This window comes from Caloenas nicobarica, chromosome 4 (assembly GCF_036013445.1).
Source record: "Caloenas nicobarica isolate bCalNic1 chromosome 4, bCalNic1.hap1, whole genome shotgun sequence".
NCBI classification, from domain to species: Eukaryota; Metazoa; Chordata; class Aves; order Columbiformes; family Columbidae; genus Caloenas; species Caloenas nicobarica.
The window spans coordinates 78,179,345-78,204,320 of record NC_088248.1 but is presented as its reverse complement, the minus strand read 5'-3'; the positions used below and the strand labels follow the sequence as shown (position 1 = coordinate 78,204,320).

Sequence of the window (24,976 nt, the reverse complement as noted above, 5' to 3'; positions counted from 1 at the left end):
TTTAGAGAGATCACCTTTAATGCAAACGCCTCCCATGGAAGAGGACGCACCGAAATAACCAGCTCTGAGCTGGGGGGGGTTTGCGCAGTGCCCTGGTACTCGCAGAGCCGTGGTGAGTCGGCGGTGCCATGTGGTTGGGAGGCTGGTGCCTGCACCTTGAGGGAGAGCAAAGGCACCAAAATGCCCCCAAAACAGTGCCTCTGCACAGGGAAGGGGCTGGCGAGGGGCTGCGGGGTGGGGGGAATGGATGCACACAGGCCGTGTAGCAGCAGTAGGAAACTCAACGAGGAGAAAAAAAGGACACCCCCCCCGGCACCTCCCACAGAGCCCCAAATGCATTTTGCAAAATGCTAATATGCAGTCGTCCGAGACCTCAGCGGGATGGCTCACCATGCATTCGGCCCCAGACAAGACACCACAGGGTTTTTGGGTCCCGCAGCGGAGATGAAATGGCAGCTCCCCCTTCCCCAGCTACCCCTGCCCCAGTGGGATTGGGGACGGGAACGGGCATCCCTCGTCTCCCCCTCGCGAAGGAAAGCCTCCAACGCCCCAAAACAAAAAACACAAGCAAACGGAAAAAAAAAAAAAAAAATGAAAACAAAACACTGTTATCACCATCTAATTTAACACTGTTAAAAAAAAGAAGATCAGAGGCCACCCGAGAGCCGCCCTGGGACACCAGACCTCTGATCGCCAGCTGATTTCCAAAACCTTTCCCGCAGTCAGGCCTTTGCAGCACTCCTCCTCACAGCAGAAGTGTTTTATAGATATTTTTATATATATATATATTTATAATATTTAGATACTGTGTATGGTCAGACATCCCAGCTCTACTCGGGTTTTGCGACTCTTCCTTCTTCCGAACCAAACAAGATGCTCGATGACACCCCAACCTTCTCCACGCCCCCTTGGGAAGAGCAAAATGGTTTTGGCAGCTTCAGCGGTGGAGAAAGCAGTCCCGACCCGGAGGCTCTGTGAAGCGAGCGTCGTGGAGAAACGTCTCGCCCTTCTCTCCTCCCCTTCTGTTCGTCCCCTTGCCCCCACCCCACCCCTCCGTCCCCCGGCCACCCGTCCCTGGTGCCACCACGGTGGGCTCTACACCGTCGCCCCCAGCATGGCGTCTGTCCCCGTCAGGATCTCATTCTGGTTGGAATCCAGTCCGAAAAATTTGACCTTGAGTCCATCGACCGGGTGGACCACAGGCACCAGGGTGATTTTGGGGAAAGTCCTGGTGGCCAGCTCGAAGCGGCTGGTGCTGGCCAACTCAATGGCCAGCGCCTTGAGGAAGAGCTTGGCCAGGTGCTTGCCCAGACAGGTCCGTACGCCTCCTCCGAAGGGGAGGTAGTGGAACCTGCCGTCCTTGTCTTCGCTTCGCCCTTGCCCGAAGCGGTCGGGGTCAAAGACGTCCACGTCCTTGAAGACAGGGGCAGTGTCGTGGGTGTCCCTGATGCTGTACATCACGCTCCAGCCTTTGGGGATTTGGAAACCCTGCAGACAAGGGGGAAGGGGTGGAGAGAAAACCAGAGCGAGTCAACCCTACTGCAAAGGGAGAGGGAGAACAAGATAAAGCAATTTTGCTTTGTCTGGTTTTTTTCCCATTTTCTTTGAGATTATTAATCAAGCGTAACACAGATTTAAAAGAAAACCAGAGAGTGCAGCGCGAAGGGCTGGGAGATGGGAATCCTGGGCTTGTTCCTGCCTCTATCCCAAGGACCCGTCGGATGATCTGTTGCTGTTTATTTGCTTTGCGGTCGCTGGCAGGAGTCGCCTACCCGGAACCCCGTGGTGCTCAGCTGCCACTGAGCAAAGGGGAGCAGCTTTTCTTGCTCCCATGCACCGTCCAGCCCTCCCCAGAGCATCCCATGGCTTTGCTCATCCCACCATCTGTCAGCCCCACACGCCCAACGCACATGTCAGGGCCTGGGCGATGAGAAACGAGGTGGATTTATCATCCCCTGAGCACTTTAAAAGGTTTCCGACTCAAATCATTACATTAGGAGGATTTACAGCGACAAGCCAGGTCTCAAGATTTTGTTTTGCTAGTAGGAAATTCCAGCCATTGCGGTGAGTAATCTGCCTGTCATCTGGCAGTCTGGAGATGCCTTTGCAGTAAACCCTTCCCTTGTCACACCCCACTTCAGTTTTTGGCGTCAAATATTGTCACAAGTTGCTCTTTGATGCATCACGCCTGTCTCCTCTCTGACAGCCCGAGCGTGTCCCTTCCCTGCCATGGGCCAGATAGAACCATAGAATCACAGGATAGTTTGGGTGGGAAGGGACGTTCCCAGCTCCCCCAGTGCCCCCCCTGCCATGAGCAGGGACATCTGCACCAGCTCAGGTTGCTCAGAGCCCCGTCCAGCCTGGCCTGGGATGTCTCCAGGGATGGTTCAGCCACCACCTCTCTGGCCAACCTGGGCCAGGCTCTCACCACCCTCAGGGCCAACAATTCCTTCCTCATGTCCAGCCTGAATCTCCCTCCTTTAGTTTCAAACCATCACCCCTTGTCCTATCGCAACAGGCCCTGCTGAAAAGTCTGTCCCCATCTTTCTTATAGGTTCCTTTTAAGTACGGAGAGGCCACAATAAGGTCTCCCCAGAGCCTTCTCTTCTCCAGGCTAAACAACCCCGTTCCATCACCCTCTTCTCAATCCAGAGCAAGTCCACTTCCTGTCATCATGAGGACCTAATCTGTCCTCCCTGAGTTCTCATCTAAGCCAGGCTCAAGCAAGCTTTGCAACAAGATGCAGAAGGCTGTTATGGGGAGCTCACGGTACAATTGCACCCCAAGGAGACAGCCATACTCACGTCCAGCTCGAAGGTTTGCAGCACTGTCCGGTACCCTCCAGAGATGGGGGTGAAGAGGCGAAGCACCTCCTTGATGACACAGTCCAGGTAGTGGAGGCTGCTGATGTTGTCGAGCCGGAGGGAGCCCTCACAGATGCAGCCGTTGTGGAGGATGCCTTTGCTGCGCAGCTCCTCCCGCAGCTTCTCCAGGACCCGGGGGTGTTTGAGGAGCTGCATGATCAGAGAGGTGCTGGCACTGGCCGTGGTGGCGTAGGCAGCAAAGATGAGCTCCAGGGTGCCGTCCTGAGAGACAAGAGTGAAACCAGGGTAAGGCACAAGGGATGGAAAGACAGACAGGCCAGCAGCCATGTCACATCAAGGGACAGGCATGCAGGCTGCCATGGGACATTTTTTTCCCCAACAGCTCTCCAGGCTGGTCATGTCTAACTGCAAGGTCTCTCTCCTTGTGCAGGCAGAGATCTTGGACATCCACCAGTGGGAGCCTCCCACAAAGCCTTGGAGGATGCTGAGGGCCAGACAGGCAGGAAAAAAAACCCAGGGATGTCTCTTGATAGCACTTGAAGGACAAATTATGCCACGACCCTGCTGCAGATAACAGCCCACTGAGGACTCACTTTCCCTACAAAGAAGGCACCACAAAACTGGATGGGGTCAAGGGGTGAAGATGGTCAAGTCTGAAAGCTTCAACAAACTTGCATGGTCTTTTGGTATTCCCTAGAAATGCTTTTCAGAAAGGACTGAGCATGGTCTGCAAATAAATATGGCCGGTAGGAAAGCAACTGGCTTGTTGGCACCATAACCCACCAGACCAGGATTCACCTGCAGCTCCAACAACACATTGTGGTCTCTGAGCTCTCACTGACCATCTCAGGTCTTCCCCAAGAAATCCTCCTTACACCAGCTCACTCTTTGCTCTTTGAGAAGCCTCTACCCTGAGCACAACAAGGACAAGGTGACTATGGGGAAGACTTTTACCTTCAGCTCCTGCATGGTGAGCTCCTTCCCATGCTCTTTGCCGCTCTCTATCAGGATGTCCAGTGCGTCAGCATAGTCCTTGCCCTGCGTGTTCTGCAGTTTCTCCTGGATGGCTTTCTCCAGCCCCTTCTGCAGTGTCTCACGTGCCCGGATGCCCTGTGGAGCAGGAAGCCATCAGACCACACAGGACACAACATTAGTTGGACTAGCAGTTGGACTATATGATCATCGTACATCCCTTAGAACTGAAGTATTCTATTCTTCTATTCTATTCAACAGAGCTGGTGAAGGGGCTGGAGCACAAGTGTGATGGGAGCGGCTGAGGGAGCTGGGGGTTCAGCTGGAGAACAGGAGCTGAGGGGAGACCTTCTGATCTCTGACCTGCCTGAAAGGAGCTTGGAGCCAGGGGGGGTCGGGCTCTGCTCCCCAGGAACAAGCGCCAGGACCAGAGGAAACGGCCTCGAGTTGCGCCAGGGGAGGTTGAGGTTGGACCTGGGGAACAATTTCTTCCCCAAAGGGCTGTGGGGCATTGGAACAGGCTGCCCAGGGCAGTGCTGGAGTCACCATCCCTGCAGGGGCTGGACAGACGGAGATGAGGTTCTCAGGACATGGGGCAGTGGTGGCCTTGGCAATGTTAAGTTGGACTCAATGATCTGGAGGGTCTTTTCCAATCAAAATGTTTCTATGATTCTCTTCTATCACCACCATCCCCAGCCCAGCATCCCCAGGAGCTGGAGACGTGCTCAGGACAACATGTCCAAGTAATACAACTGCAATTGCAGGTGCTCAAAGAGAAGAATAGAGATGCTGAATTTGTTCCCTGGGCAGGAGGAGCAAAGCCCCGAGCAGGCGAGATTACAGGCAAGAGTAATCAGCACCTACGTGCAAATGATAGGTCTGATGTGGGAGCCCCAGTACTGCACCAGTTCACAGGCCTCTGGCTCACCCTGGGATGTATGGCAGTCCCTGGGAAAATTGTCTCTCAAAGGAAAGTCAATTCATCTGAAAGGACCCTCTTCCCAGGAGCGTAATGGGTTTCCCAAGCAATTTTATCACCTGGTCTCAGTAAAGCAATTCCTATCTAAGTGCAGCTGCACAGGGATAACCTGCTGCTGCAAACGCATCGGGGTCGCAAATGATTGGGCTCATTCATGCAGTCAAATAACAATAAAAATATTTGCAGCAATAATCATAAAAATGAATTTTAAAACCTCATATTTCTATTACCAAAATTCTCCATTAAAAGAATACAATCTTCTGTCTATGATTTTTCTGTGTTTTCATTTTGCATCATTCATGAAAAAATTAAAACAGTTCATAGAATTAGAAAGTCCACTGATGTGTTTCACCCTGGGGACAGGTGGGAAATAACAGAAGAAGGGTCCCACAAACAAGAGAATAGAGCAAAACTGCCAGTCACAAGTGAGAAAAAATTACCCATTAAATCTGAGCAAATCCTGACCATGTTCTCTCTTGCATTGAACCGCACAGTCCCTTGCACTCTAAAAACCTGTGAATGGATCTCCCTTTCCGCTCTACCAAAACAGGACTTTGTAGCCCAAAAATGGACCTGCTTCTAGAGGTCAGAGGGTGAGAAAACATCCCTCCAAGAACACTGCCCCATTAATCCCAATAATTTGGTGTTATCAGCTGGTGGAGGACTCATCCCAAATCTCTTACCCTCCTGTAGCCGCTGAAGGGCAGATCCACGGGCAAGGAGAAGACATTCTCCACGAACTGCTGGTAGACCTCGAAGAGGCGGTTGAGCTCCTCGTCAGGGATGCGGAAGCCCAGCAGGACACGGATGGCCATGCGGAAGGTGAGCTTCTGGGCCTCGTGGTAGACGTTGATGGACTCAGGGTTGCTGCTCCAGGCCCGAAGGGTGTCTTTGATCACCAGCTGGATCTTGGGGAGATAGCTCTCCAGTGCCTCGTGGCTGAAGATTTTGGAGAAAACCTACAAAAGAGAGCGAGCAGAGATTTCTACACAGCCCAAACATCCTTCTCTTTGCCTTCTCTAGTAGCCAGCTTGTCCATAAAAATCGACATCACAGGTTCACCTAGCAGAAGACTCATTATCATCCGGAATTCATCATCCAGCACCACCAATTTCTAAAATAGTCGCCAAAACGGGTGGATGGAGAAATATCAGCTGACAGATCCCCCCAGGCTGATCCCTACCGCACCCATCACAAGTGATGGGCAGTAACATGGTGCAAACCAGAGACAGGAGGTAACGCCACGTCCCGCGCACAGCAGGACAGATGGAATCGGCTTTCCCACAGCTCCGTGTCTCATGGCTCCCAGTCACATTCATCCCAGAATTTGGATGCTTCTAATGCATCTCTTCTGTGGGGATTGTGGCCTTTTAGTACTTAAAAGGGGCCGATCAGAAAGATGGGGACGGACTTTTGAGCAGGGCCTGTTGTGATAGGACAAGGGGTGATGGTTTTAAACTAAAGGAGGGAGATTCAGGCTGGACATGAGGAAGGAATTGTTGGCCCTGAGGGTGGTGAGAGCCTGGCCCAGGTTGGCCAGAGAGGTGGTGGCTGAACCATCCCTGGAGACATCCCAGGCCAGGCTGGACGGGGCTCTGAGCAACCTGAGCTGGTGCAGATGTCCCTGCTCATGGCAGGGGGGCACTGGGGGAGATTTGAATGTCCCTTCCCACCCAAATTATTCTATGGTTCTATGATTCTCTAGTGTCTAACACTATGGTTGTGCACACAGACACAGGCAAGCTTTTCTCTCAGTGGAAAGCACTGGCAGTTTCTCCCACCTACCCAGTACCCTTTCTCAACACATGTAAAAAAAAAATTAGTCAAATAATTATTTTGAGGCATTAAGGATCCCTGTGAATCCTGGCTGAACTTAGGGGTTCAAGTGGGGAAGAGCGGCGCACACGTACGCAGAGGCTGCGATCGCGCACGGCTCATTTCCTTGGGAAACCAGAAAAAAAGAAAAAAAAAGGAAGAAAAACCTGATGTCAGCAGACAGTATTAATTTAAGCTCGGTGAGTAAACAGTGTGTGGGAGTGGGCCTCCCCAGGTCCCCGATGTTAACGGCTCCTTACTCCAATTTGGGCCGGGTCCCGCGCGCGTTGCACGAGGAGCTCAGCAATGCCAGGAATGTCCCTGCCGCCCTCCCCGGCGCAGCCCACAGCACACGCTTTCATTCGGCATCCCCGCCACATCCCTCCCAGCCTGCACCCGAGGAGAAGAAAAAAAAAAAAAAAAAAAAAAAGTGCTGTTTGTTTATTTTTTATTAACCTATACGCACAGGGCAGCACGCACACATGCAGTGCCACATGCCAGGCCTCCGGGAAAATCAAATTAAAACAGGCTCCCAAGGAGGGAACTGCAAGGCTGCGCAGCCTCCAGTGGTGGTCGGTTCCCGGGGGGAGCTCAATGCACACTGGGGGGGCTGCAAAGTTATCAAACCAAGAAGAGAAAAATCAAAGCCAGCCCCTCTTTCCATGAGCGCCGGACTCGCTGGAGCTGTAAATGTGAGAATTTCCTCCGCAGTCAGCACTCAAAGGGAAAGGTAACATTTTCCTGGCTGCGACCCCTCATTGCTAATGCACATCGTTCGCTGGGAGTTTGTTTGGTGAAATAACATTTCTGTCCCCTCGCAGCCCCGGGCAGGAGGCTCGACAACAACCACTTCATAACGAGCTGAGCCCCGAGTCAAACTCATCACACAAGACGCGGTGGAGCAGAGCTCAGAGGCTCCCTATGAAATACCAACATGCAAACGGGATGGAAGAGAAAAAATGCAAGCGGACCGACGGACAGATCTGCCTGCAGACAGACAGCCTTCCCCGGATGGTTACACGGAGCAGAGGCATGAATGAACGGAGCAAGGGAATGAATGAACAAACAGTGGGGCCACGGAGAGATCACGGCGAGAGCGCGAGACGGCGCGGCTGCTGCTTTCTGCCGCTTCTCCGGGTGTCACGAGCTATTTTTAAGCCTGGAAAGGGCAGCGATGCTCAGGCAGACCTGCCTGGGCGGGGGAGGGTGAAAAAGCAGCTGCTCCGAAAAGAAAAGCTGGAGGTGCTAAAGCTGAGCCCCGCGGCTGCCTGGGGAAGGTAGGAAGGGAGCTGGGAAAGGGCCGGTTCCTGGTGGCCATGAGCAGCAGAACTGGCAGCCACGAGGGATGGGACAGGACTTCCCGAGTGGGGATGGCAAAGGGACACCGATGTGTCCCCATCCGGCTGGCGTCTGCCCTTCATCCACACTGCGGGGTGTGGGATAAGGACAGAGGCTCCCACTGAATCCCCCTTCTCTCCCCAAACGCTTCCCGTGACTCAGTTTCCCCAGCTGAAAGCAGAGCCGATGAGGGGACAAGGCTGAAGCCCTGCTTGGAGCCACTGTCCCGATGGAGGTGGCCCCTGAGGCTCCTGTTGTGGGGCAGACCCCGTCCTCCCCTAGCTCTGCCCAACATCTCGGGGACCCCCCCCATGCACCTTGCAAAAAAGTACAGCAGCTCAAGAAATGCCTCTGGTCTCGCTGTGCAAAACTGCTGCGGTGATGCAGGGAACCAGCCTGGGGAGAGACCAACACCCCACGGACCAAGTCAGACTTTGAAGAGGAGAGTCCCCGTCCCAGAGAGTGTCAGGCACAGAGGAGGGGACCCTCAGGAAGACAAGACTGAGCCCCTACAGAGGACAACACAGCACCTGCCCAGCCTGAAAAAAGCAGAGCTGGGGGGGATTATTTTTTTCTTTTTTTTTTTTTTTTTTTTTTGCTCTTTTTTTGGGCTGTCCTTTTGCTCCCAGGCTCCTCCAGCCCCAGCCGGCTGCACCCCACATCTGCTGGAACCTGCAGCTCCCGGCCACGGGCTCGGCCAACGTCGCCAGCCCCGGCCACGCTGCACCGTCCCGTCCTCTCGCCGCCGCTGCGCTCCACGCCGCCTAATCCCAGATGTCTGGATCCCCTTCCAGTCACCTCCAGTTCAACCCTGCATCTTTCCAGTTGATTAAAAAGGAGGAAAAGGCAGCCAACTTTCCCCGACAAACCTCCGCGCAGTTTCTAGCCTAAAATTCCTGCGCCCTCTAGTGAAGCCTGAGCCGAACGTCTTGGCCGCTTACCGGAGCACAAGTAGGCAAAGCCAAGGAGAATCGGGGCAAAAAATGGTGCTCCAGAGCTGCCAGGAGGCAAAATCAGCTCTAAGGGGGTACTTGGCTTTGCTAAAACTGAGATGCAATAGCCCAGCCGTGGTGGGGGTCTGGCCAGTGGCCTCGGTGGCAGCACCAGGACTTTTCAGGGATGCTGGAAAGAGCCCCCCCCCCTTTTTTTTTTTTTCATATTTTGATATGTCCCAAAAGACCCAAGTCTGGGCATTTTCTCTGTCTGGGGGCATTCATTGACACACACAGGCTCACCCCATGCCGAGGGAGACACCACCACCCAGCGAGCCTGGCTGGAAACTTCTGAGTCCATCTCCTACTGGAAACAGGATATTTAAAGATTTATGGTTTTCCTAAGGCAGAAAATTCCTCCCCAGTGTCTCAGCTCCAGGATCTCCCGGAGAGGTCTAGCTCTGTGTGACAGTGAACTGCCCCTGGTCCCAGATGGAGAATACTCCAGCCCCATCCTTAAACCCTACCAAAGAGAAGAGGACATTCAAGTGAAGAGCCCTGAGCTTCAACCCACAGCATTTTCATGTGTAGCAAAGGCTTTGTTATGTGGCTGGGGTGGAAAGGAGTTAGCAGGGATGATGCTTTTCATTAATTACCCCTCCTTAGTGCTGGCCAAACCTCCCCATGCCAAGCAGAAGCTTCAGCCCCTGCCTTCTGCTGACCATGCTCACGCCCAGCACATCAGCATGGCAAAGAAGGAATAGAGCTTTTCCTTCCTCTGCTCCAGGAGGAGAGCTTACATTTTGGGATCAGACACCTGCGTCTTATCCAGCCTACACCAGCCAGAGCTGCTGGCCTGACCAAACGAAGGCGCAATTAGCGTGGAGACGTTTTCACGAACCAATCTGGCACCCGCCGGCATCTTGGCCGGCAGGATGTGTCAGGAAGCATCCAAAGCAGCGTCTCAACCTGGAGACAGACTATTTCTTCCGACACTTCAAAGGCCAGGTGGCGTTTGTCCCGACCCTGTCCTGTCACCACATTATAACGGATGTCTGCCTCTCTCCAGCATCAGACGTGGACCTCACTGTCGTGGTCCAGTGGGCTTGTAAAACCATGATATTTTTGGAGCAGGATGAGAAGGCAAGAGGCTGTCCCGGCACCGGGAGCATGAGTAAAGGGGAAACACAGCAAAAAAAAAAGTGGTGAAGACTTACGAAAGGCACCGCAAAGAGGAGAGGACCTCCAAAGAAACCCCACCGCTGCCCTGAGACTCTGCCATCTATTTCACAGAGCAAAGAGCTGATCCCTTTTCTCCCCATGCTGTAATTGGAAAACGAAGCAGGAGGAACACTCCAAGGTCTCTTGCTGTGCTCCATCATGGGAGGAATCCATTGAGGGGGGAAAACCAAGAGTTTCAGCTCCTGACCACCCAAAATGAGCAACGCTGGGTTTGCACATCGAAGCAAAGCGCTGTGTGAAGAGTGCAGGTGAGGAGTGGGGATGTCTTGGGGGAGATGAAGGCAGTGACCTCTCCCAGGGAGAAATGCAAGAGCCCCATAAATGCTGCAACCCGTCTCCAAAGGGAGCCTGGTTACAGTAGAGGGAGTCTCCAAACTCGGCCCAGCTGAAGAAAAGAAATTGAGTGGGAGAGACTCCTTTGCAAAAGGCAGTTTCACTGAAATTTGAATGATTCACCAAAAAAAAAAAAAAGGCTAAAAAAATGAAAATATCATTTCAGCATCCTTGGGCCACGTTGTGATGATCATATATCTTTCAGAGTTGACCACATCCCTATTTTTTAGGATTTTTTAGTATCCAGGTTTGTGAGAAACTCTATCATTTCATAGTTCTGCTCAAGTTCAGAAAAAAAACAAGCCAAAGCACTCCATTTTCCCACAGCTCAAAAATCTTTATGTCCAAGCAGCTCTTCTGCAAACCCTCTATATGGCATCAGAGACTTCATTGTCAATCCAAAACCCTTTAACAGGCTGCGAGGTTAAGGGACCTGTGATGCAAAAGCTGGGGGGAGAGTAGGGAACAAGCAGGACATCCTACATTTGTCTCAGCACCCGTCTCTGCAAAACTGCCTCATGTCTCAAAAAACCCCACACAACGCCAGTACCAGCAAAATGCAAGCAGCTATGTTCAGCAATTTAGGTTTCTTAGCCCATTTTACAGAGATACCTAAACAGGCTGCGGTTCTTCAGCACCTGTGTCCCTACACCACGTCTGAAGTGCTGCTCCAAGTGTCCTCTCCTCATTTATTCATGAGGAACCGGTGCATTTGAGGAGAGTAAAATTCACCTTACATGTTGTCATTGCTCTTCGAGGAGGGAATAAGCAAACACAGGGAAAGAGAAAGAAGGTATCATGTCAATGGACAGTGTAGCAGAGAAATGGGAGCTGTGTCCAGCCAGAAGGGATTAGAAAGGTGAGATCTGCTGCCCAAGAAGGTGTCCAAGAGGGCACCACTTGCTGCCTCTGGCTGGTGTGTTTGGCTGGAGCCGTGGAGAAGGAGCATCCTGCAAACTCATGGTCAGAGCAGCCATTCGTCAGCGTCAGAGCACCAGTTTGAGCTGGGATGGGCTCCCCTGTTTAGTTTTGGACCACATACTAAATCCCAGACCTGTGGTGCGGAGATGAGAGTTTACCCAGAGCTAAAGAGGAGGAAAGTATCTTGCCCAGGCAGCAGGGACAGTGCCCTGTCCACCACTGTGGAGCCGATGGAGCAAAAATATTAGGAGGAAAGCCCTCTTTTTGCTGACCCCCTGCACCTTCTTGGAGCATAGAGAGGGGACCAAAGGGAAGGGACCCTCTTTAAGTAACCTAGAGCACAGGTTCTCCTAGAGACAAAGCCAGACTTGGCAAAGAAACCAGCCTCAAGTGCTCTTCCACCCAAGCACCTAGTCTCGAGTCCTGTCAAATGTGCCACCAGCTGGGAGTGGAGCAGAGCACAACGGGTGGCCACACTCACAGAGGGGATGAGAGGGAAACAGCCACCCCATGGTGCAGTCCTCTCCATCCCAAAGGTGGAATAAATACACCTTTCTCAGCACGCATGGTCTCTTAGCACAAATAGCAGAAGACACTTGGAAAAGTCGTTTCTCCAGCAGCTCTGCTACCAAAATCCTGAGTAAGGTCTTCAAGACCTTCACACATTATATGGGGATGAGCACCATCAACATGTGATGGTTGCTTATCAACATGTGGCTATCAATGAGGCCTCTGCTGGGCTTTAAACTAAGCTGAGATGACCCAAGGCCACCCTACAAAATTAAGGAGAAGGAAGGTGAAGAGCAAGTTGGATGACAAAGATACATTTAGTGGTAAAAGTGCCACCTGAGAAGTAACAGAGAGCATCATTAATCTGAAAAAAGCACTCGATTCCCAGAGGGGTATTACAAACCACAACGTAGCAGGTTGCTCGATCTGCTTGGAAGGATGGACTGTTGAGCAGGGCCTGTTGCGATAGGACAAGGGGTGATGGTTTGAAACTAAAGGAGGGAGATTCAGGCTGGACATGAGGAAGGAATTGTTGTCCCTGAGGGTGGTGAGAGCCTGGCCCAGGTTGGCCAGAGAGGTGGTGGCTGAACCATCCCTGGAGACATCCCAGGCCAGGCTGGACGGGGCTCTGAGCAACCTGAGCTGGTGCAGATGTCCCTGCTCATGGCAGGGGGGCACTGGGGGAGCTGGGGAGGGCCCTTCAACCCAAACCCTTCTGTGAATCTATGATTCTCAAAGCAGGGTCTGAGCTTGCAGGGCATTTTGGGGTGAAAGCTGCTATGAGAAACGCACTAAATTTGTCTTTCAGCCAAAAGTACCTGCGCTTTGCTTATTTTTTTTTTTTTAATCCATTGGAATTACTCTGGATTTACACCACTGCAGATGACAGCGCTACTTGGTCTAAAGTCAATGAGCCAACCTAGCTGACAAATTCTTCCCCAAGACCGCGAGCGGGAGCCCTCCTCCATCAATGAAAACCTTTCCTCCAGCTCCAGCGGTTTTTGCTCGTGGGTTAAAGCTCACAGGGCAGCAGCCCGACACAGACACGCTGAGATGGGGCTGGAGTGGATACGATTTGGCAGGGGGAGAAGCTCGGATGGAAGGGGATGGTTTCCTTTCCACTGTGGCATTCACAACTCACATGGAGGAGGGTGGCGGGGTTGGGTGGAAATGCAAGAATAAACAAGCAAAGAAAAACCTAAAAAAACCCCTCTTAACAACTCAGATGAGGGGTTTTGTAGTGCAAAAGGTACATTCCCGCTGCCTCCCATCCCTCCCTCCTCTTCCCACCCCTCTCCCCCATCTCCCTCCTTCTCTCCCTCCCCCCCCAGTCCAGCCCACAGCAGCTGGTTTATATTTGGTTGTAAATTTATGGCCCCTTTTGTGTTCTTAATCCTCTTGCAAACTATATTAAAGCCTCAGACCTTTCTACTTGGTGCTAATAAGCTCAACACTTGTATGCCTCCGAGGCAGAACATTAATTGTGGTGTGTTAATGAATGATGTAGTTTTGGACAGTGAGACAAAACAGGCCATTTCTCCGCACCACTGTCTGCTTCCTCCTCAAGTCTCCGGGTCTAGGATGTCTACCCAGCCCACGAACTGCTTTTATTTTATTCTTTCTTTTCCTTTTTTTAAGCCAGCCGTGCCTATTTTGGGATTACTCTGCTGGAACAGAGCACGGGACCGGCAAGTCCAGCATTCTCCTGCCAAGGCTGGATGCTTCCGAGGAAAGTCTGAGTCCCACCTTCCTTCGGAGCACATCAGTGCCGATCCTGCACAGGGAAACTCCTTCCTGGCCCCAGGCACTGCTTAGTCTCGACCTAAAATCTAAAGGCTGTGAGTCCTGGCCACTTCCAATTCCCATTTCCTTCTCCGCTGAGATGCTGGGGTCCCTCACAGGAGTCCCTCCCTCTCTGTTTGCTGAACTTCAACTTCCTTACATCCCATAAAACCTGAGCCATGCCTAAGAGCAGATTTGCTTTGCCTTTGTTAAAGCTTGTTATTGACCCAGGGACTGACGATTACAAAAGACAGAGGCGGTAAATCTGGAGTGCCTGCACTGATTGCACTGGGGTTTCACAGGTAAAAATGGGAAATGAAGATGTCTAAAAGGGCAGATCTAGACTGAGATGTGAAACGGATTGAATCGTAGAATCAACGAATCATTTTGGGTGGAAGAGACCCTCAAGATCATCGAGTCCAACCGTTCCCCAGCCCTGGCACTGCCCCATGTCCTGAGAACCTCATCTCCGTCTGTCCAACCCCTCCAGGGATGGTGACTCCGGCACTGCCCTGGGCAGCCTGTTCCAGTGCCCGACAGCCCTTTCCAGTAAGAAATTCTTCCTAATATCCAACCTAAACCTCCCTGGCACAACTTGAGATCATTTCCTCTTGTCCTCTCATCCTATTGCTTATTCCTTGGAAGGAGAGACTGACACCAGGCTGGGACAGGCTACGGCAGAGCCACAGCTGTGCCACCAAAACAGGAGCAGGATGGGGAGAGCGCTGGAGTGTGGAGCAAGGAGCATCCTCAGCCAGGCACCATTCCCAGCCAACCCATTTACAGTTACAGGTTCTCCCCTCACTTGGGACATGTCACGTCTGACCCCAAGGGACGCTGTGCATCCTTCAGGTGATGGGGAGGGGCAAGGATCTGTCACCAAAAACACAGAGCAAAGACATGCCCGTGCTCAGCCAGATGTGAAAGCAATGTGGCTGCTCCTGTCAGTAACCTGCAAGGTGATTTTGAGACAAAAATGCCACCGCGGACGAACGAGCTGCAGCACGGGTCACCCAGATCCTTCTCCGACATCAACATAAACTCTGTGACCCAACAGCAGTAACAGCCTCTCAGTAGATATTTATCTCAGGAGGGAGGTTGAGGAGTTTTAGGTTGCTTTTGTTTACTACTTGTAAATTGTTCTTATCAACCAGCTTCATCTCGGGCCAAGGACAGAGCCAACGCTGATGATATCTGTAATAAAGTGATACCCCTGACGCACACAAGCCCCACTCCCAGCCCTTGCTCCCATCCTCTGTTCCACCCCACCAGCTGTGACACCCCTGGGCAAATTTGACTTTATACCGAGAGACCCCCTCTCTAATAACTGGAAAGTTCATTTCCCAAAAGGAGGAAGCTTTCTCCAATTTAAATTAACGTTGACAGCTTCCTGCAGGGGAGATTTAATAAACATAGGATGGGAAAGCAGAGAGCTGCTGTAGCTACTGGCTTGTTAACATGGCTTTGTTCTTCCTGAGAACCTTTCACACGTGCACCTTGGGGTCCTTTATCAACTCCTATGGGATTAAAGCCTCTGAGATGGAGATGAGGATAATCATCTGCTTTATGGAAAGGGATATTGAATCTTGTACAGGATCCTGAAAAGGAGCTGAGATAGGGAAGCAGCAAACCTGAGAGAAGAGCTCCAGAGACTGACTTGTCCAGCCCAGCTCTGATCCCACCACCATCATGGGCAAAGTGTCCTACAGCAGATCCAGCAGCGACAGCTGCAGTTCGCTGATCTTGAAGTTAAATTGAAGAGCTAAATCTCTTTGGAAATATTCACAACACATGGCCAGCAAAACTGCCGATTTCAATGGCAAGCTACCAAAAACATCATGCAAGAACATGCTGGGTTTAAAGCTCTTTGCTAGAGCTTGTCTTCACATCTCCAGTGGCAATCTGTCCCACCAAGAGACCACGGCTCAATTGCCAAGGAAAGATGAAAGATTCGCTGACAGTGCTGCTGGAAATAAGTGTAACTCCACTGGTTTATAGAAAGATGACAAGGACTTATTGCAGGTGGTGACCACCTAAGGGTTGGTGGAACCAGAGCTGGAGATGACCCCAGTGGTTGGAGTTGCAGCAGAGGGTGAGAACGTGGGGTTTCACACTCCACCTTTCCTCGTGTTGTCTAACACCCAACACCACAAGCAGCTTCATGAGAAATTATACCTCATGCACAATTTCTAGCAACACCAGAGAAGGAGAAACCACTTAAGAAAAATTGAAGGTTCAAGCTCAGAGATGGGTTGAAAAACAGAATTTAAGAGCTGGATGGAGCTACCACTCCAGAAAGCTTCACAATGCCTTAAAGTGAACTAATGACAATCTAAAAGATTTTCCAGGAAATACTCCTGCTCTTCTGCAGGGAGCTTTCAGACTGCTTTGATTTTTGAAATATTTTTCTATAAATGCCAGCATCCTTGCTGTGACAGTTGGCAAAATCTGTGAAAAATGTGGTCTTCTGCCGACATGTTCTTTGCTCGGTTCCCCGGCGGGTCGAGAGGAAGGTACAGACCAGGTACCTAAGAAGAAAGTTTCTACGTAGAAGCAGCAAGTTTATATCTTAAATCTAGTGCTTCCACCTCAGACCTCTCAGAGTCTCAGCAGCAGGATGGGGAGAGTTAAAAGTCAACCCCATTTAAGAGCAACAAAAGCTCGGAGCCTCAAAAGACGCCAGCGATTTCTGCCGCTAGAAGGCACCTGGTCTGGAAAAAGCCTTAATCTGGTCATCGCAATCTCGCCAAGAACAAAATGATCTGTTTTCTTCCCGTTAGAAGCAGGTTTGCCTTATCTCCGTGTGCGCAGCGCACTGGGTGCAGGGAGAGGGATGGTTTTGCGCAGGGGAGAAGGAGATTTAAGCAGCTGCCAGGCTCGGGGAGCACCCGGGGGTGCGTGATACATGAGATGCTCAGCCCCACGATTACAGTAATTAAGAGGAGACCAAGTGAAAGAATCAGAATACAGAATATCCTCCCATTTTCAAAGGGAAGGGAACCAGCTGAACGCAGTGTACCCAACCCCGTGTTGCTGAAAGAGAAAGCTTAAAATTAATTAGGTAGTGGAGCATCCCCCATCCTGCTGATGCGGGGGAAGGTCTTGGGTACGCCAGGGCTCCAAGCAGAGGGAAGGTGTGCGAGTAGGAGCAGGCAGGGCTGACAAGGGTCATCCCGGGACAGCGTTTTGCCGGAGTACCTGTTCTCAGGAGGCTTTAGCCATCCCTTAAGCTGGAATTAGGATCTTTGCCAGCTTGGGTTCATGCGTTGATGCCAAAAATCAGGAAGGTAAAAAGGTTTTGAGGAGGAGAACGGAGATCCAGAGCAGCCTTCGGGCTCAGAAAATTCCGAAAAAAATGCAAAATTGAGAACATTCGGTATAAACATCAAGGGAGAGAGGCTCTGGAATTGCTCCTCGCTAGTGCCAGCATTCCCCATCTGGGCTGTGGTACAAATTCCAAGTCCATCAGGATACCACAGAGGTCAGGCCTCCCTTTTCCATGACCCCGTTCCCATAACCCACGATCTCCTCGCCTCCCCTGGCGTCTGCTCCTGAGGGCTGAATTCTGCAGTTTTATTAAGGTGATCGCAACCAAAGGCCTTCAGCTACCCCACTTTCCAGGAGCAAAAAATTATCATGCTGTGCACGTGATAAAAAAAGCAGTGAAGGAGCATAGGGGCACCTGCGAATCAACAACTGCTGCTGCTAAAACCTCCCTTAATAGGAAATAAATAGGAGCCAAAGCTGCTGCCTTCCACTGCGGGAGGAAAGAGCATTGCTCCCCGTTTCCCTGCTCATCTCCTGCTGCAAATTGTGGTCCATGATGGGGGGAGCCCCATGAACTATCACCCTTTCTCTTTGACACCAAGGCTGAAAAAAATACCCCCCTCCTTAAGGAAAAAAAAGAAGTAGCCCGAGCAAAGAGAAGTGTAATTGCAAACACTGAGTTTGCCCAGGTCTCGAGGAGGGATTGACACCGCGTTTCTTGTGGTGTCGCTCAAGTACCAGCCGCCAGCGCGTTAAGAAATGTGATTAATGGGTATCATGGGGTGTTTGTTTTCTCGTCTTCTCCCCCGGGAGAAAAGAGCGAGCGAATTGGTCTGGTAGGGATTTTATAGAAATATATACGCCAAAAATAGGAAATCCTGCTCGAGCAGAGAAAGGAGTGGACCTTGCCTAAAGGCAGGGACTGGGGCAGCTGGGTGCTGGGTACCGTGCTGGCCCTTGCACCCCAGAGAGGGGGGTGGACACGTTCCCTTCACCCCAAATCCACTGCCTGCCACCCCCCTCAAGCTGGAAAAGAGCCTGTCCTGTGGAGGACAGGATCTGAAATGCATCACCCATGCCACCACGCCAGGGCGTCACCTTTAGCACCACCTTCGCTGATGGGGGGGACACGAGGCTGACCCCCCTCACCTGCTTTGGCTCGACGCCTCCCCCCAAACCAGGGTGCTCTGCACTTGGGACCTGCAAGGGGGTCTGACCCCAGGACCACCGAGCGGGTGATGCCAAGCAAGGCCCCAGGAGGTGTCTCAGCCCCCCCCAGCCACCTCGGTCCCCTCCCACGCTTCATCCCAAGACCCCCATTAGCACCCCAGTTAACGCTTAGTGCCATGAGACCACCCCCCCAACAAGCACAAACTTGGAGGGGTCTCCCCACATCTTTTGGCAGAGCCTGGAACTGTTGGGGGGGGTTCCCCCCTCCCCTCCGCCCCACACTGCGCTGTGCCCCCCGCCTCCGTTCACATCGCCCTTTTAAGAGCCCTCCGGGACCGCACTTGCTTTTCAGCTCACAGCAGCCCCCGCCACGCGTGACACCGGTTGCGTGGTGGGACTGGTGATGAGAGGGAGTAAAGGGACAACATCTCCATCCTCAGCAGCAACACGCGGGACAGCCCCACGCGTGACCCCCACCCCTCCCCGCTCACACTCTCTCCTCCCCATCGCCCTTTTAAATTCCTCAAAGGCATCAAGCGCGGACACGGAGGGGGGGGGGGGGAACACGCGGGACCTCCCACGCACAGTGGGGTCCGCGGGGAGAGGAGGAGGAGGAGAAGGGAGGAGCGGGAAAGGGGGAAGAAGAGAAAGGGAGGAAGAGAAGGGGGAGAAGGGGATCCTCACCCCACGCGCGCCCCCTCCCCACGTCTCGCGTGGGAACCTCACCTTCCTCTTGTGGCGGTGGATGTCGCCGATGGAATTGGCCACGGTGTTGGGCCCCAGCAACATGCGGGTGCTGCGGGGCCACTCGGTGCTCACCAGGTGATGCTCCCCCATCAAGATCTTCCGCACGTTTTCCGCCCCCGTCACCCGCACCAGCGGCCGCCCCAGCAAGTGCGTCTTGAAAACGTTCCCGTACTTCTCCCGCCGCGAAGATTGGAAGCAGGAGCCCTGCGGGGGTTGTGGGGAGAGCGGAGGGGGGGAAACACGGGTGGGGGGCGGTGTTACCGCACGGCCTCTCCGCACCCGCGCAGCCGCAGCAACTGCGGGGATCCCCGCGGAGCAGCGTGGGGAGCGGGGAGGGAGCCGCGCCTGCAGGTTTGGGGGCGACTGGGCTGGGGGGACAGAAATGGGGGAGAACGGGGTAACGGCGACATCCCACCCGCGCACAGCCCGGCTCCCACCGACGGGGCGCCCGGCGCTGCCGCCCGCTCCTCCTGCCCCCCCCGGCGGTGGTCGGTGCCCTCCGCCCCCCTTCCTCCTCCTCTTCCTTCTACCTTTACCTCCCCTGGCACTTTTAAACTTTTTTTTTCCCCCCCTTTCTGTCTTTTTTTTTTTTTTTTTTTTTTTCGCTCAGGCTGAATTTACTCGAAAGGCTGCAATTTGCCTAAGTAAATCTCCAGATTTTTTGAGAGGGTTTAATAACTTTCCCACATGCTCCGGGGGCTTTTGTCGGCGAAAAGGCGGATGGAGCCGCGGGGGAAGGGGGCGGGACGGTGTCCCGTCGTCCCCCACACCCCAAAAAAAAGGAAAGAAAAAGAAAAAACCATCCCGAGCGGGGAGAATAGCTGCGAGCGCTGCAGCTCCGCGCCCCGGTGCTGGGTTGTGAGTGCGTGTGTTTATTTTGAAACAAAAGCGCGGTTGTGAATTTCAGATGTTCAGGTGACCCTGTTTCTTGATCTGCGTAAATATAATTAAAGTCCTTTTTGTGGCATTAATAAAGAGTTATTTGTACACCATTTCCAGGGCAGCACAAAGAGGACCTTTATGCGGGAGAAGTTTCGAATGGAGTCCAATTTATACAAAATTTTGTATTTTTAGCCCTGGACTCTGTTTGGACGGAGCCTGTGGAAAAGCGAGAAACCCTTTTCTGGTCCCCCCGTAAAAATCTGATAAATTTCTTTAAAAAATAAAGCCCTATTGAGAGCGTGCGGTTAACCCCTTCGGCGCCGCTGGCGGGAGCGGGGCTGCCGCTCCCGGGCTCCCACGTCGGGGCTTCCCCGGTGGCGGGGAGGGCAAAGGGGGGGGAACCGGGGGACACCGCAGCCGGGACGGGGCTGCCCGGCGGGCCCGTCAATGAAACGTGACCTTTTCGCCGGCGGGAGCATCGTCGCCAAGCTCCCGTTTGCTTATTGTTATTTTTATTTTTTTTGCCCCTGGGAGGGAGGGGAGGAGGGAGGGAGTGGGAAACCCTCGGGCTAATTTTCCTCGGGAGTTCCCTCCCGGGATGCTGCGAGTCCCCGGGGTGCCCCCAGCCCAGCCCGCAGCTCGGCACCCCTCGGCCGCATCCTCTCCCCCTTTTTTAATCTTTTTTTTTTTTTTTTCCTCTTTTTTTTTTTTTTTTTTGGCAGTCACCCTCTCGCAACGCGGTCCGAGGGGATCCCGCTCCGCTCACCGCTGTGAACAGCATTTAGCGAGGTTAATCCCGGGTTAATCTACCGATTACCTCCGCGGGCTTCCCCCAAGATCGGACCCGAGCCGGGCGGGTTGCGAACCCGACGGGAGCAACCCCGGGGAAGCGACCGGGGCCCGTTGCACGGAGCTGGGGGGGACACGACCCGGGAAGCCCCCGCGCCGTGCCCGGTGACATCCACCCTCGCCCCCGGGCTACCTCCCACCCCCAGTTTTACCATTATTTTTTTTTTCCCCCCCAAGGATTTAGGCTGGGGAGGGGAGAAAATAAGATTTTTGGCAGCTTGGGGGAGACCCCGAGCTCTCTCCCCGGCACCGAGCACCCCTCGCCGGGGGAAATCCGCAGAGTCCCGCCGGGGAGCGCAGCGCGGCGGCCGCTCCGGGACGAGCCCAACCGGGCCGGGCTCCCTTCGTTCCCCCCCGGTAGCCACCGAGCCCCTGGCCCCAGTTACCTCCCCAGGTCACCGGGAACCCGCATGATGCAATCGAAAGGGGGGAAAAAAAGATGAAGAAAAAGGAGGAGAAGAAGAAGAAGGAGAAGAAGAAGGAGAAGAAGAAGAAGAAGGAAAGCCCTAAGAGAAAAAAAAAAAAAAAGCCCTGGAGGAAAAAAAAAAAAAAAAAAAAGTCCTTTAAAAGAAAAAAAAAAGCCGGTCCCAGCCCATCTTCCAGGGAGGGAAGGGAATCCTCCTTACCTGCAGGAGCCAGTGGAAGGTTTCTCCGATTAAAGGGAATCCCATAGAGCCTTTAGGGATTGGTAGCTTGCAGGTTTTGTCGCGGGTGGCAGCCCAGCGGAGCTGCCACAGCTGTTGGGACACGGCCAGCAGCAAAGTCAGTGACACCAGGCACGCGGCGAGGGTAGCCAGTGCCGAGACGAGATCAAAACTTGCAAAAAGCATATTTGGAAGAAGGAGGAGGAGGAGGGTGGGGAGAGAAACAGCCCTTTGACAGGCACCACAACTCGCACCCACACACACGCACGCACGGAAAGAGGCGATTGCGGAGCGCACGCTAAAGGCTGCCTGGGGGGTCCTTGGGGGGTGGGTTTGGGGGGGCCGGGCTTGCCCCCTTCTCCGCTGGCAGGTTAGAAAAACAACAGGAAAAAAAAGGGAGAAAAAAAAAAATTAAAAGGGGCAAAAAGCAGTTTGTCCTCTGCCCCTCTTTGAAAACTTTTTTCTTGTTTGGAATAAACTTGACAGAGTGACACAGGCGAAAAAAAAAAATAAATAACACGCACGACACAAAAGAGGGGGGGGGAGAAAAAAAAAAAAAGACAACCAAGAAAGACCCCAAAAGAAAGGGGTGAGGGAAAATGAGTAGCCAAAAACGCAAGAAAAAAAAATAAAAAGAAAAACCCCGGAGCGAAAAAAAAAAAAAAGACCCCAAAAAGTCCAAATGCAGATGCTCTGGCTCTCCCTCGCTTTCAAGGCAAAGCCACACACACCAGAAGGTGGAAAAAAAAATTAAAGAAAAAAAAAAAGGAGCGAGATTTTCAAAAATATTTAAAAATCGTAAAATAATTCAGCCACGACCTGGAGAGATGGAAGAATTAAATAGCTCTATATATATGTATCTATACACACGGAGCGAGACGGATCAGGTTATATCTCTGTCTATATATATATATATAAATATATCTCTATAAATATATATCTCTATGCCGGTTGTTTGTTAGCCCCAGATTTTTCACCAGATTTTTCTGTTAAAGAGAGGGAGGCAGGGCTGCTGGGTATAGCCCCTCTCTTTCAATGTTGAGTTGGAAGTCGAGAGAGGAGAGAGAGAAAAAAAAAAAAAAAAAAAAAAATAAGCCCATGTGTGTTTATATAGAGGCGGGGAAGCCGGGGCTGGGCTGGCCGCCAAACGGCTGCTCCCCCCCCGCACACCCACCCACCCTCTCACTTCAGAGGGCTCCGGGGGGGGCGGGTCCAGCCCGGCGGAGCGTGCGAGCCCTGGCCCGCCGCCCGCCGCACGGTCACGCCGCGCTCCTCGGCCTCATCCTCCTCCTCCTCCTCCTCCTCCTCCTTCTTCTTCTCTACCGCCGCCGTCCGAACCTTCGGCCCTGCGGAAAGACAACGCGGCTCAGCCCCGGCGGCCCCAGCCCCGGGATGATTTGAGTCCCCCCAGCCCCGACGTGATCTCCCCCTCCTCAAATCATTCCACCGCCACCAAACATCACCCCGCCGCAAATCACCACTCCCTTCCTCAAATTACTCCTCCCCCCGCCCCAAATCATCCCGCTCCTCAAATAGCTCGCCTGCCCCAAGTCGCTCCCCCCGCCCAGATAATCTTCCCCCTCCTCAAATAATCCCCCCGCCCCAAATCAATCCCTTCCTCAAATTACTCCCCTGCCTCAAATCATCCTGCTCCTCAAATCACTCGCCTGCCCCAAATCACCCCCTGCCCAGATAATCTTCCCCCTCTTCAAATCATCCCCCTCCTCAAATCATATCCCCCCCCCAAATCACTCCCTTCCTCAACTTCCCCCCCACTGCAACAAATCATGCCCCCCTCCTCAAATCACTCGCCCGCCCCAAATCATCCCTCCCTGCCCCAAATCGCTCCCCCTACCCAGATAATCTCCCCCCTCCTCAAATCATGCCCCCGCCCCAAATCATCCCCCTCTTCAAATCATTCCCTTCCTCAACTTATCCCCCTGCCCCAAATCATCTCCCCCTCCTCAAATCATCGCCCTGCCCCAAAACCACTACCCCCTTCCTCAAATTATTCCCCTGCCCCAAATCACTCCCTTGCTCAACTTCCCCTCCACTACCACAAACCATGCCCCTCTCCTCAAATCATCCCCCCACCCCAAATCTCCACCCCCTTCCTCAAATTGCCCCCTTGCCACAAATCATCCGCCTGCCCCAAATCACTCCCTTCCTCAACTTAGCCCCCTGCCCCAAATCACGCCCCCCTCCTCAAATCACTCGCCTGCCCCAAAACACCCTCCCATCCCAAATCATCCCCCCCATATTTAACCCTTAACGATGCCCTCCTTGCAGTTTTCCCCCCCGATCATTCTTCCCCTCACAATGACTCCCACTCCCCCTTGATTATTCCCCCCAATATTTAATCCTTAATGATTTCCCCCTTGTGATGCCCCCCCGTATTCAATCCTTAATGATTTCCTGTTTGCAATGGTTGTCCCCAATATTTAACCCCAAATGACTTCCCCCTTATAATGAATCCTTCTGCCAGGCTCTAACCCCCTTACAACAACCCCTCCGATATTTAAACCTTAACGATCCCCCCTTTCAATTTCTTCCTTGCAAGAATCACCCCCAATGGCTCCCCCCTTGCAATGACTCCACACACACACTCAAGTTTCATCCCGGATAATTTTCCCTTTTCAGCGATTTACCCCACACCCTAATTTGCCCCGCACAGTAATTTTCCCCTCCATGCCCCACACTAATTTCCCCCAGGCAATCATTCCCCCCTCCCCAATAATTTACTCCCTCTATTGATTCCCCCCTTTGATTCCTTGCGATGACTTTCCCTCCCCACAATGATTGTGGCCCCCACCACCTTTCCCCGCTCACAGCCCCTTGCTCCCCTCCCATTACCTCCCTGCTTGCAATGATTTGCCCCTTCAGTGATTTACCCCCACAAAGATTTACCCCCTGCAATGATTTGACCTCTTGCAATGATTCCCCCCATTATTTGCCCACTTACATTGATTTCCACCCTCCAATGACTTGCTCCTAGTGATTTGCCCTTTGCAATGATTTACTCTCTTCACCCACAATATTTTTTTTCAGGTGTACCCCCTTTTTTTTTTTTTTTTTAGGGGATGGGGAAGGTGTCTGTGACTGTCCTGACCTCCCCCCTTTCCCGCTGCTTTCCAGGTCGGGGGGATCAGGGCTTGGGGGACCCGCGTTTTATCCGAGGTGTGTTTCCAACCCAGACACTGCACAGGAGGCTGCAATTCCGCGCCCCCTCCAGCCCCCCCGCCCAGCCACAGCAGCGATGGAGGCAAAGGCAGGTATCCGGGCTGCCTGGTTACAGGCAGTTTTGCAAAGCATTTGCTTCAGATTACAGGAAAAACAAAAGTTCATTGAGTTCCCCCCTTCTCCTTCGCCACCCCGCCCCGCGTCCCCCTTTATCCTCCCCAGCTGGTTTGAGTCTGGTGCCCGGCGGGACTGCGCAGCTCCGAGAGGGGCTGAGGGTCCCCCCCGCCGCTGCGGCTCGGGGGGGGTCCCCCTTTCTTTGGGGTGACCCAGGACTGGATCCCCTTTCCTGTGATACCCCCCTCGCCCTAGCGCAGGGATGGACCGGGGGTGCGGGAATCCCTCCCCCCCCATCTCCCCAGCATCCTTAGGTACCCCCGGGCCAGTTCAACCCCCCCCCGGTGCAGCACTCCCGCGTATCCCGGTGCCTCCGGGGGCACAACGCGAGGCAGGGGGGTCCCCCACCCCCGTGCATCCCCGTGGGTTCGCTGCTGACCCCCCCGTCTCCCCGTGTATCCCGGTGCAGAGACC

General features: G+C 53.0%; 1 protein-coding gene across 1 annotated transcript; it reads right to left on the bottom strand.

The window, feature by feature from the left end:
* Window positions 1-1,095: 1,095 nt before the first annotated feature.
* LOC135988310 (cytochrome P450 26B1) lies at window positions 1,096-21,394 on the bottom strand. Its single transcript, XM_065634193.1, has 6 exons — window positions 21,191-21,394; window positions 18,813-19,037; window positions 5,460-5,735; window positions 3,780-3,935; window positions 2,805-3,086; window positions 1,096-1,488 (listed from the first exon to the last, which is right to left on the bottom strand). The coding sequence occupies exons 1-6, from the start codon at window positions 21,392-21,394 to the stop codon at window positions 1,096-1,098; spliced, it is 1,536 nt and encodes a 511-aa protein (XP_065490265.1).
* Between the last annotated feature and the right edge of the window lie 3,582 nt (window positions 21,395-24,976).